Raw genomic sequence first — 12273 nt, 5'->3', positions numbered from 1 at the left:
CGATCAATTACCAGACAAGAGTCCTGATGATTTGGATTCACTTTTGGACAGCTGTCATCACGTCCATCTTTATATACTTTCTATGGTCAACACGGAATACAGGAGTTACAGAATTGTCTAATATGAATGTAACTTCCAGATAGTAACACTCAATTGTTATTCTTGTATTGAATTGCATTGTATTGTATTGTGTTCTGTTGTGTATTGAACCCACCCACTCAGGCACAGAACAACATCCTCCCCAGTCTCTTACTAAGTGCACATCGGATGAAGCGACTCACCTTTGCCACAGTTCACAACATTATTTCGTGGCGTCGCCGTCTTATCTCTGTTCACATCGAGGACGTCCAATCGGAGCGTGACACTGTCGCCCAGTACCTTTTACACATTATCCCCGAGATCGCTATGATCCTCAGGAATTCCCCACATATAGAAACAATCAGCCCGAGGAAAACATCATTTCCTGAACGGTGGCCGAGCGGAGCTGCCACTGATGAAGCCCCCTCCGCCCCACAGCCGGTGGCGCAGGCGAGCTCGCCCCTAATAACATGTTTGACCTTGAGCGTCCTTGCTATTCTTACCACCTTTACTTTTACCCCATCGAGATAAAGCTCCGGAGTCCTCGCTGCACGTGGACTGGCTCCTTCATTGTCTTTATGTAGGATAAAAGGATTTAGAGAAGACAAACAGTATTCCTCACCACCTGAAATACAAGCTTTTGTCCTGACCTTCAAAACTTGCAGAAGGGACATATGGTAATATCGTGTGGTCTGAGGTGAAATGGAGAAGGAACAAGCCTAGTCTTCACTTCACAGATATTGCACACGGTTTCCAAAGTACACGAATGGAATGACTTTTGTGTAACTGTACACACAAGCACATATTTCGCGCCTGCAGGGCTAACTTTCCTTTAATCTGTCCGTAGCCTGTATGAAGTTATGAATTTGGGACGGGGGGGCTGGTCTTTATACTGAGCCTGAGGACACGACAGACGTGTGTCAGGCATGTGTGTTCTAAATAAATCTCCTCAGTCTTCTCTGTGCTCCAATTTGATTTATTCATATCCTGAAACTTTTTCTATGTTCCTAAGATGTCATGATCTCAAACACTGACTGGATACTTCACCTTCGTATCCAGAAAATCAGTGTGATAAGAACCATCCTAAATGACAGAAGCAGAAGCTATTGTTGATAAGTTCAAACATTTTTATTTGGTCCATGTACCATCCACTAACATGGAAGAGGCAGGGTTCACGACCTATACAGCATCCAGCCACCAGGTGGCAATTGAGTTTGATATGGGTGCAGCCTGGAACATCATCATATGGTTGAAACAATTACTCCCTTTGGAGAAATAGTTTGCATTTTTTCTGCGCTCTACTTTTGAATAAAGCAGTAAAGAATAGCTATAATTGATTGTTGCTGCTGTAACGACAACATTAATTTGCTACTTCCGTTGTCTCTGTGCCCCCCCCCGTACCCCCCCTGGTGGTAGGTTCCAGCCTCTACTCCAGCTCATCAGAGAAGCCCTGTGTCCTGTTTTACTTCATGATAACCTCATCGAATCCTGCCCCTCGACACATATTCCTGTGTTATCTGCGTGACTGAGGGCCGTGGGCTACAGTGCGTTAAAGGGGCTTCTCGTGCTTCTTGGAAGTGGCTGGCGACTTGAGGACACTGTGAAGCAGACTGGCGTCTCCTACAGAGCAGTGTGTGTGTGTGTGTGTGTGTGACTTCATAATGATGTCTTCTCCTTGTACAGTCCGCTGGCTCCGGCTCATGGAAAGTATCAGACAATGGTCGACTGTAGAGGTCAGAGAAAGTTTCTTTGTCTGAAAGAGAGAGGAAAAAAAACAATGGACTCTATCAATAGTTTATTGGCTCAGCATCTGTTGAGAACCCACCCAGAGCCTGTTCACTGTCTTTTTATAGTGACGACAAGGTCGAGACCCCGAACCTTTCAAAACCTTAACCCACTAAAGCAATTCATCTTTACTTCATTTTAAACATATTCAGCTTTTATATTTGTAAAGCATGGTTTTTGGTTTTCTTTGCCTTCCTGCCTTTGTGTTTTAATTGATGATGTTTCATGTTTGCAGTTTATGAAAGTAAAAGCAGAATCAGATGTGTCATCAATCAACGTTTTCACATGTGGAACGAACATCAGTGTTCAGGGTCTACATATGACCTTTGAGAACAAAATCCATAAAGACATAAATTCACACCTGACAGACTACAGACTCTTAACACGCAACACAACGTTCCTTTGCATCTGTAGAGTGTCTGGAAAGAGTCAAATGCTGTTTGTTTGTGTACAATGAAGAGTGTGTTTGTGTGTGTGTATTTAGTGTCCTGTAAGTGTGTGTGTGTGTAAGTTGACGTGTGTGTGTGTGTGTGTTAATCTTTTCTCAGAAAGATTTCCCTTCAGATTTGATGCAGCAGATGAGGCCCGAGAAATCAGATATGACCTTGGCGGACAAATCAAATATGTGTTTGTGTGTGTGTGTGCACTTACTTAATATTCAGCATCAACACAGTAATTATACATTTATTATTTTTGGGCCATCAGCTCATAATGGAAATATATATTTATAGAGGTTTTTTGTCATAGTAGAAATAAATCGAATGTACTTTAAATGTACAGTATGATACTTCTGCCTCTAGGGGTGGAAGGAAGAAACACACAAAGAATTGTGACATGTTATATCTTGTGTTATAATACAAGATACAAAAGTGTTCTTTGTGAAATGAAGATAAATACTAATGAACATGATTCCCTGCTGTTTAATTTCCCCTGTTAGAATATTTGATCCGATACCTGTCAGGAAAGTGTCAGCAGTCTCTGTGGCCCTGGTGTGACTGACAGCCAAATTACAGCAGATAGCAGATTGATTAAAACACCAAATGACACATGGAGGTTTCAGATGGGATTATGGGGCAGATGTTCGGGTCCGGGCGGGACGTGTGCGTCTGTCGTCTGTAATAAACGCTCGTGTGTTCAATACATCAGCTCAGAGCGCCTGCTGGGAATCTAACACGGATGATGGAATGAAGAAAAGCTCAGACAACAAGGTGTCACACATGAGCTTTGAGCATGATATGAATATAAATCACGCGGAGAAGGCAGGAGGGCGGAGGAAGATGGATGAGGAGAGGAAGCAGGGAGATAATGAAGGTGTGCAGTGTTGTGTCACACTTAATGCTTCTTCCTGGTATTAAAATTAATATTGTATCATGTTTCATGTTCAATATGGGGCATAAATCTGCTGGGGACATGTGGCTCTAAGCTGTCATAGAGAAAGAGCTGCCCATATAGATGCACTGTGTCAATGTGTGATAAAGGCCAAGAAATCTCCTGCTGAGGCCAACTCTCAAATTAGGTCTGGACATTTTCTGGAGTCTGTAAATAGCTCATGACTGAATCTATTCTCCGAGCATGAGTAACCGTAAAACTGTAAATGTCCTACATGTTCTCTGAAGTTGGTTCTGGTGATGTTCTCACCTACCAGCACCAATATCTGTTTGTTAATCCGTTTTGTTTTGATCAATAACCAGACACAAAAATAAACCCTGCAGAGTTTAACCCCACCTCTAGGGACGCTCGGTGTAACACCATCATGTTCATGAACAGTTATTGAGTCACATGACGTCAGGAGCAGATATGACAGAGATGAGTGAACAGGGGGAAAGACTGGGAGAAGAAGCAGGAAGCTGCAGTGGAAATTCTACACCCTGATGTGGGTGGACCCGTCCTGCCATGAGAACAGAGAATTCACATTCTCTCTCCCCCTCTCCTCTTTCTCTTCTCGACCCCCCCCCGCCAACTTTCTCCCTCTTCGCTGGGACAATAGGGTCCGCGGAGAAACAATGTGAAAAGGAAAAGGCCGGGGGTTTGTGGGGCAGCGATAAAGGGGGTGGTCTGAGGTGCTGAGAGGGGGGGGGGTGAGAGGGTACTGCAGCTTTGCAGGGGTGGACTGTATAGAAGATCAGCGGGGATGAGGGGCGATGTTAAAGGGGATGACATAAGATTTAGGAGAAGGGGTGGAGACGAGTAGCTATGGCATTGAGGGTAACACAGGAACATGGCCTGTAGGGGGCCTGGGGGGGGGTCATGTTTTTGTGGGACTCAATCATTTTTCTGCCTGACTGAGCCTGAAAGTGGCCACGCTGAGCCCAGCAGGGAAAAGCTCAGGCTTCCTCTGTCACTCACAAAGTTTCAACATACACAAAAACTGTCACCAAATTCAAAAGCAGTGGAAATAAAGCCGCTCGACTCAATATGTTTGTGGGCAAAAGGAGTAATTGGAACATGAAAGGAGACAGTCTCAGTTGACTATCAGTAAAAATGATTTTCGCATCAAGACCCATTAATAACTTCCTGAGAAATCAACAAAGATGTGAGAAAACATCCTCTAACGATGTGAAAGACAATGATCCGGATCCGGACCCACAGCCTTTAACCAAGTTTCCTGCTGATCCGTCCGGTAGTTTTTGTGTAATCCTGCCAACTAACAAACAAACACAGATGAAAACACAACCTCCGGGGTTGTCAAATCCCTACACCCTGTCTTTGACCTTTTTAAACACATCCCCCTGTTGAGAGCTTCAGATTCCTCAAACCAAACCCACTGGTTTACACCCAGGCAGTGGTGTGGTGCTAAAATGATATATCCGCAGAATAGCAGCATGACATGGCTTCTCAATAATATGGACACAGTGAATTCCATCGAACCCCAATCATGAATATTCAGCCATTTTTCTACTAGTTTGCAGTATTATAATAGTGTATTTGACACATGAAGCTCTCAGAAGGTCAAACATATGAAACAGCAGTATAGGAAAGTGTAAGGTCATGTGTGTGTGTCTGTGTGCATGGTGGGGGAAGGTGCAAATCACTGCAGAAAATAGATCCACAGTGAAGGGCGTGTGTGTGTCTCTGTGTGTGTGTATGTGTGTGTGTGACCTAAAACTGCCTCTGCTGCATGTGCATGTGAAAGATGTGATGGGCACTGTGACGGCCATTTTAGAGTCACCTACACACAACTCAACTCCCTCGTGACGACAACGACTCACATCTACAGCAAACTTCACTGAGATGAACCGACTGGTGACGTCAGAAGAGACATCAGCTTCCTTTTGAGAATTCAGATTTAAGATTCATCATTATTATTATCATTACCAGTGGCACCCTCACACAGCCTATATCTACCACTTCTATGAATCCACTACTTCCAGTTCAACCAGTGTGAAGGCAGGGATTCATCACAGTGCTCCACACAAACTATATTCTCTTCTTTCTGCAGAGCAACCAGCTGTGTAGGTCTCTAGCTCCATCTTGTGGCACGGACATGTCTTGCAGTAATGGTTGGTGGAGAACACAGTGTATTTGTGTGGCTGCAGAGGGATTGAGTATTACATTGTGGTTAGAGAGAGCAGCTTATTGACCAGCAGGAGCAGAGAGAGAGAGCTACAGGTGATGGGTTCGACCCTCACTGGTTTAATCATCTTCATCTTTCGAGCACTTTAGATCCTCTTCATCGATACTCTTCCTTCCAACTATGTTTGCAGCAGTTTCACTAAGTCAGAGGCAACACACTTTGGTCTCTATGATTTCATCACTTTATACACAAAGCCACAGCCACAAGGGTCTTTCTACTATGAAAACCTCTGTGTAATCTGCAGCATCAATATATATATATTCATATATATTATGGTTACATAAGGTCTTGTTTCAAATTTCATGAATAAGATGTTTTAATAGATTATTATTTATTATTTATTTGATAACAACAATAATAATATCAACATTTATAGTCATAGTAATGTTTTGAGAAAATAAATATGTCAATAAAGTTTGTATTATAATATATATCATAGTAGTATTAGAATTATCAACAGTATAACTATTATTAAGTATAAAAAAATTATAATAATGTTTTGAAAAAGGATACATACAAATGTTTTAAGCAATATTGATAATGTTAATTCAAACAATTGTTAATAATAATAATATCATCATCGTCATCAATATTATTATTATACTGTTATTATACTTACAAATATTATTATTATTGTTGTTGTTACAATGTTAAACACGTTTTTAATACTTATAATAGAAGTGACGATTAAATTTCCTCCTGCCGTAAATCAGCTGTTCATCTGACGGGAGCGAGCGCCTCGTCATGGTTAGCCTCGCTGCCTGGCACCAGCGGCTCAGTGCGCGTTCACGCTTCTGCAGGAACCGGTACCGTGAGTAAAGAGTCGGGGACAGAAACACCGACACGGGCGTCGGTTGCTTTGTCCCTTTCATTGTTAATAACAGCACTGACACACACGGTTCTTCTCCGGCGCTGAGAGGCGAGCTCACCGGGGACAGAGCCGACCCAGTGGCCGACAGACCGCAGTGTCCGGGCGGGCAGGAGCACCGGGACGAGCCGGGGCCTGGTTGGTGTCATGGGGAATCTGGCGCCGACAGCGTAAGTGAAGGACACGTTGCTCTGGATGACATTTGCTCACCTTTTAGTCGTGAATGCGGAACCTGCGCAACACGAAAGGACGCAGGATGAGGGCTGTCTGGGGTGGGGGCGAACGTGCACGTACATGCACGAGCACATGATGGAGTGATGGGGGTTTAGGCCCGAATGAGCTTTGCTGGTCAGTTATAACAATAATAATCTACATAGTATTATACCCTCAGAGGATAAGCAGTACAGATGATCACTGGAGGCATGGGTGTTAATAATAATAATGATAATACAAATGTAATTACATTTTAGATCCCCCCCCCCCCCCCCCCTCTATTCATGTGTATTGATATTGGCAAGAACTGTCAAGAACTAAATTATTGAACACATGTCACACCAATGGCTGGAACTGCTTCTCTCTGGCGAAGCGTCTGCTGTCAGATGGTAGTGATGATGATGATGATGAGTCAAAAATAGTCTCAAATATATATAAATATAACTCGATCAGAGGAACGACAACAATGCCGATCGGCCGGTCTTCGGGCTCGACAGGTTCAGGTGGTTCTTCGGCTCCTTTTCTTTAGGTGTCATGTTCGGAAACCAAATTCCTGAGGCAGCTTTCCGAACACGCCCACGTGCTCAGGCATCACGTCGGGCCTTTGTTCCGGCAGGGAATCGGAAAACGCTGTGTTTGCATACAGAGCACAAATTTGCTTTGTCTGGTCTGAGTAGCTCTTACGGCAGCAACAAGGATTTATCTTCTTATATGATAACTGGCTCACGTTACACAGACACACACAGACACACACACACACACATAAGTCTGGTTGAGCAGGTTTCCAGCTGTAAAGACATTTGCCCTTTTTAAACACTTTAAATTATTTTATTTCTCTGTCATTCTAAATCTGACTTTTTGTCTTTGTGTCCAGTTTTCTCCGGACTGATGACTCGACGCCTGAACAAGGCAGCGGAGGGAGGTTCATGACCCGGAGGATCAGGAACAGCATCACTTATTATCACGCTGCGTTTCCAGAGGCAGGTCACCAGGTACAGCTGTGTCCAGCCAAAGAGTCTCAGAGCCCCCCCGCTCTCCCCCTCAGCGACTCCCCCTCTGCAGACTCTCCCTCCTCCCCGCTGCTCTCTGATTCACCCTCGCACACGACCGCCTCCCCCCCCGGCCAGTCACATGCCCGTCCGCTTCTTCTTTTCTTCCCCTGGCTCGGTGCCCGGCCGGCGGCGGTGGCCAAGTACAGGGACCTCTACCTGACCCGTGGCCTCGACGTCCTTGTGGTGCAGAGCAGTGTCGCGCACTTCCTGTGGCCTCGATGGGGCCTCGACTACGGGTTGGAGGTGTTGCAGGTTCTGGAGGAGCCTCAGTTCTCGGGGAGGGAGGTGCTGGTCCACTCGGCCTCCATCGGCGGCTACACTTTCACCCAGGTGCTCGCCCAAATCGCTCAGGGGCCCAAACAGCACGCAGGCCTGGCCCAGAGGGTGATAGGGCACGTCTACGACAGCTTGGTGGTCGGCACCCTGGAGCACATGGCGACAGGTGAGTGGGAGTGAATCCACCGCACGTCCACCAGGGCTCAGGTTGCAATCCTGTCGAAGTCGTGTGTCACATCTTTAAATAATTTATCAGGCAGCCGACCAACTGGCCCAGTTGCTCCAGTGCTGCTGGATCTACTGGTGGCAGCTTGTTCCTAACGCAACCTGCAGCAGGACAGTGGCTGCAAACGTCAATCTACATTTATATCAGGCTGGACCTCAATATATTTTTAGAGATAGATTATAAAGAATAGATAAGAAACAATAACCAATAATAAAGTTAACATCATTTTGCAGCCACTATCTAAATGCACGCTCCAAACAGGGTGCACGTTTATATATAATCATTTAGCTTTTTTAAGGCTTTAACTCAAGATTTTTTAGTTTACTATCTTTCTGTAGAAGTAATGAATATTATTCAACATACTTTCAGAAGTTTGAAATTGTAATATGCACATAAAGTATGTATGTTTTTGCCTTGTGAACACGATATCTCTAATATGCCATGAGGGACTGTTTCATTATTCGGTCCAAGCATTCACTTGAACTCAAAGATGAACTGATTTGATTTTGAAGGTCAAAGGTCACTGTGACCCCATTTAATGTATGAACCTGAATATGAGGTCAATATGTCTCTTTTTAATGTCACCCTGTTAATCTCATGCTCTCTCGTTGCTGTTCAGGCCTCGGCAAAACTCTGGTGCCGCGTTTCGAGGGCTTCGTCAAAAACGCGGCCATGTTTTACTTCTGGCTCTTCAAGTCCCACACGGCAGACTTTTACAGCAGCAGTATCCAGGTTTTCCGCAACAGTCCGATAACCACGCCGGCCCTCTTCTTCTTCAGCGAGGACGACGCCCTTTGCGACTGGGCTGCCGTGGAGAACACTATTGACCTCTGGAGGAAGAGAGGCGTGGCCGTGGAGAGCAGGAAGTGGAAGGAGTCGACACACGCGGCGCACATGCGGTGCCACCCGCAAGACTACCTGTCCACGCTGGACGGATTCCTGAAGTCACTGCCGACGCTCTCCCTCAAATCACAAGTGGAAGATGCGTTGTGATTTCCAATTGATGAATTTTAACCTTGCACCTTGAACAACGATAGTTTCTTTAGCTGTTTGACTTTGTTGTTTGTTGATTCTAGTATTTAATGTATTTCTGTGGAGCATTTGTCATCTGATGTTTGTTTTGCACAACAAGGTGTTGTCTGGAGCCTGTATCATGCTAATCTTAACAATAATAGTATATCTGTGTTATTAGGAGCAAACCATCCATTCACGGAATTCTGAGGTGAACTGGGGGAAGATGAAGATGAAGGCTAGAATATGGTTCCTCTTCCTCGAACCTGTCAGAAGTCTGGCCGTAGCATTTTGATTTAAGTGCAGGTATTGTTTTAACGGTCCTTTGAATATGTTTTTCTGATGAATGGAAATGTTATGAAATTTTATTTAAAAAGTGACATGTATTCCAGTGATGTCAAACTGTTTCTACAGTTAAAGAGAGGGAAAAAGTACTTAATACCTGACGGCAGCAATATTACTCTACTGGCTTATGTATATTTATTAATCTTTGTTATTTGTTTAATTGTAAAACATCTGTTTATGTACGGATTCTATGAGAGTGATGACAACAAGACCAGAGAAATTTGGACAACGCACTGATCTCACTTATTGGCCGACGCCCCTTATTGCTGCATGCACATCAGAAGCATGAATGATGAAATGAATATGATATGTGATGCACAGACAAAATAGATGTGATTGTTTGGGCTTTTGTAATCATGGAAATATATATTTGCAGTGTGTGCACTATTTTTCTAATAAAAGATAGTAGTTTTCCAATCATTACCAGACTCTGAAAAACTAATATTTTAATTTAAATATTAAATGTATTTGTTTGGTTATTTCATTTTAAAGCAACAAATCGTCCAACATTATTATACTAATATATAGAAACAAACGTCAACTCCCCCCTGAAATCTAATTGGTCTCTACTGTTTTCCCCCCCGGACCTGACAGATTGGTTCATTCCCTGAAACTACAATGTTTACTTTTCTGGTTTCCTTGTCTGTGTGTGTGTTTGTGTGTGTGTGTGTGTGTGTGTGTGTGTGTGTGTGTGTGTGTGTGTGTGTGAGTGTGTGTCTGTGTGTGAGCGTGAGTGTGTGTGTAAGTTTTCCTGGTTGTCTGACAGATGTGTGCATAACCGTGCTTGATAACAAACAGACAAAGTCATCATAACCTGGTGGAGTGAAAAATAAATAATCTACAATCACAAACAATGACTACAACTTTTATTTCAGAGTTTAGTGTATTTCTGCTTAAAAAGAGCTTAAGAAAAAATTGTAAAAAAAACAACACACTTCAAATCAAATAACAATTAAATCAATGTTCATTTTCCATACTTATTCGATTTTGAAGCCGATAAAATATCCTCAATATACCATAAATTTATATAAATAAGTCTTACAAAGACATCAACATTTTATATATGTTTACATTTAAATATTTTACATTTAAATATTTTTATACATAGAACTCGCTCCCAAAGATTTATGTGCAAAGACAAATTTCATTCGTGAGTACATCGAGCTTTCTGTGCAAACAAGCGTCTGTGTGTTGAGTGTGAATTCTCAGCAGACCTTGAGCTTGTCCTCCTTGAGAAGCAGCATCTCCATGTAGAGCTGCACCTTCGTCAGCGTCAGGTACAGCTGACTCTCCGGGAACTGATTGTCTGCGGTGTCCCCGCTGGGTCGGGACCCGACGGGGCAGTCCAAGATCTGGGCCAGGGCACGTACCCGTCCCTCCAAGCTGGAGACGTCGGTCTGGACCTGGCTGACGAGGTTGGTGAAGGGATTCTGCAGCTCTATGTCCAAGAGGCCCAGCTCGTGGCTGATGCTGGCGAGTCCATCGATAGAGGGAGTGCTGACTTCTATCAGCGGGAACACCGACAGCTAAGGAACAGAAGAAGAACTTTAAACTCTTTAAACCTTTATTAATACATCCTCCTTACTTGTTCATGTATTTATTTAAACTATTCCAGCACCGTGATATGTACACGTTAAAGTTTTCTTCCAGCAGTGATTCAGAAACAATCATCTTTTATCCCTTTATGGATAAAAGGCCATCAAATAAACACGTCTAGGACTCTTCCTGAAAACACAGAGATCCCACAGCCCTGGGACAGACAGCATCATACCTGTCTCCTCACCAACTTGATGTGGACCTGAGTCGTCTGAACCATATTCTTGATGTCGTATATGGTGTTTCTGACGGAGGCTCTCCTCGAGGAGCGACCTGTGGAACCAGCTGCCATCAGAGCGGCACAGAGAAGGGTCAGAGGGATGTGCATCCTAAAAAACAACAAAAACAAAGTTGTTATAAAATAATTTTTGTCTCTCTATATGTTAACCCTGTATAATTGGAAATAGGGGGGAATATTCTCACCTTGTAGCTGCTCCTGTTGCACGGAATGACGAGACAGATGACACATGGCTGTTTGTATGTTTCCCCCCCATTTAAATACTCTTCTGTAACTCAAGTCCCCCCCGCCCCCTCCCGTCTCCTCCTCCAGCTGGTCAACACACTTTCATTTATTATGAAACATAATGACACGTTAAATAAAATTAGAAGACTTCCCATCTTTCTGACTCGGCCGTCAGGAACTCGCACACATCCTGTGTTCCCACTTTTGTTCCCCCCTCAGATTTCATCACTGGTGTGTCTGCTGATAAAAGATCAGGACCTTTAAGCACTGGCACATGTGCAGGTCGGCTGAAGCTGGAGTTGGCCAAAACATGCAGTGCAAAGCCACTAATACTCCAAAATCAAATGTAGAAACGGATCATAACAGAATGGTGAATTACAGTATAACTGCCGTGTTACACACATAAAGGTGAAATGCTTTCGGGGAAACTGGTATTTCCTCGTCTCTAAAACCAGAATAAAGGCCGATGAGTATAATCTTGTTGCTCATCATGTTTAACAGTGGTTTTCTTCAGGTCGGGCCTTTGAAAGCAAGGATCTCCTTATTGAGACATACGTGGAATGAGGAGCCGTGAAATGTTGTCTCCTCTGGAACGTGGAACCCGTGACGTTTCTCACCTGATTTTATTATCGCTGTTAGAGACGACAAACATAATAACAGGGTTCGCACAGGTTCTTAAAATCTTGGGTGGTAGTTTCCAGAGGGGTTTTGTCTGAAGGCGTGATGCTCCAACCACCAAGCTTCTGAGTGTGTGTGTGTGTGTGTGTGTAATGACTGTTTGTTTTA

The 12273-nt window shown here is 43.7% G+C and overlaps 2 protein-coding genes across 2 annotated transcripts; one reads left to right on the top strand and one right to left on the bottom strand.

The window, feature by feature from the left end:
• Positions 1-6175: 6175 nt before the first annotated feature.
• On the top strand, positions 6176-9851 carry LOC133948533 (uncharacterized). Its single transcript, XM_062382343.1, has 3 exons — positions 6176-6475; positions 7393-8012; positions 8692-9851. Exons 1-3 carry the CDS (start codon positions 6453-6455, stop codon positions 9063-9065), a joined length of 1017 nt encoding a protein of 338 aa, XP_062238327.1. The 5' UTR covers positions 6176-6452; the 3' UTR covers positions 9066-9851.
• Positions 9852-10633: 782 nt separating this feature from the next.
• Positions 10634-11352, bottom strand: LOC133949127 (leptin-B-like). Its single transcript, XM_062383316.1, has 2 exons — positions 11200-11352; positions 10634-10954 (listed from the first exon to the last, which is right to left on the bottom strand). Exons 1-2 carry the CDS (start codon positions 11350-11352, stop codon positions 10634-10636), a joined length of 474 nt encoding a protein of 157 aa, XP_062239300.1.
• Between the last annotated feature and the right edge of the window lie 921 nt (positions 11353-12273).

This window comes from Platichthys flesus, chromosome 23 (genome assembly GCF_949316205.1).
Source record: "Platichthys flesus chromosome 23, fPlaFle2.1, whole genome shotgun sequence".
Lineage (NCBI taxonomy): Eukaryota > Metazoa > Chordata > Actinopteri > Pleuronectiformes > Pleuronectidae > Platichthys > Platichthys flesus.
Note: the sequence above shows the minus strand (reverse complement) of the source record. Positions and strands in the feature narration are given on the sequence as shown.

Coding starts and splice junctions, on each gene's coding strand:
- LOC133948533 (XM_062382343.1), top strand. CDS start 6,453: ATGGGGAATCTGGCGCCGACAGC. Junction 6,476..7,392: donor GGGAATCTGGCGCCGACAGC/GTAAGTGAAGGA, acceptor CTTTGTGTCCAG/TTTTCTCCGGACTGATGACT. Junction 8,013..8,691: donor CCTGGAGCACATGGCGACAG/GTGAGTGGGAGT, acceptor GTTGCTGTTCAG/GCCTCGGCAAAACTCTGGTG.
- LOC133949127 (XM_062383316.1), bottom strand. CDS start 11,352: ATGCACATCCCTCTGACCCTTCTCTGTGCCGCTCTGATGGCAGCTGGT. Junction 10,955..11,199: donor TCAAGTTGGTGAGGAGACAG/GTATGATGCTGT, acceptor TCTGTTCCTTAG/CTGTCGGTGTTCCCGCTGAT.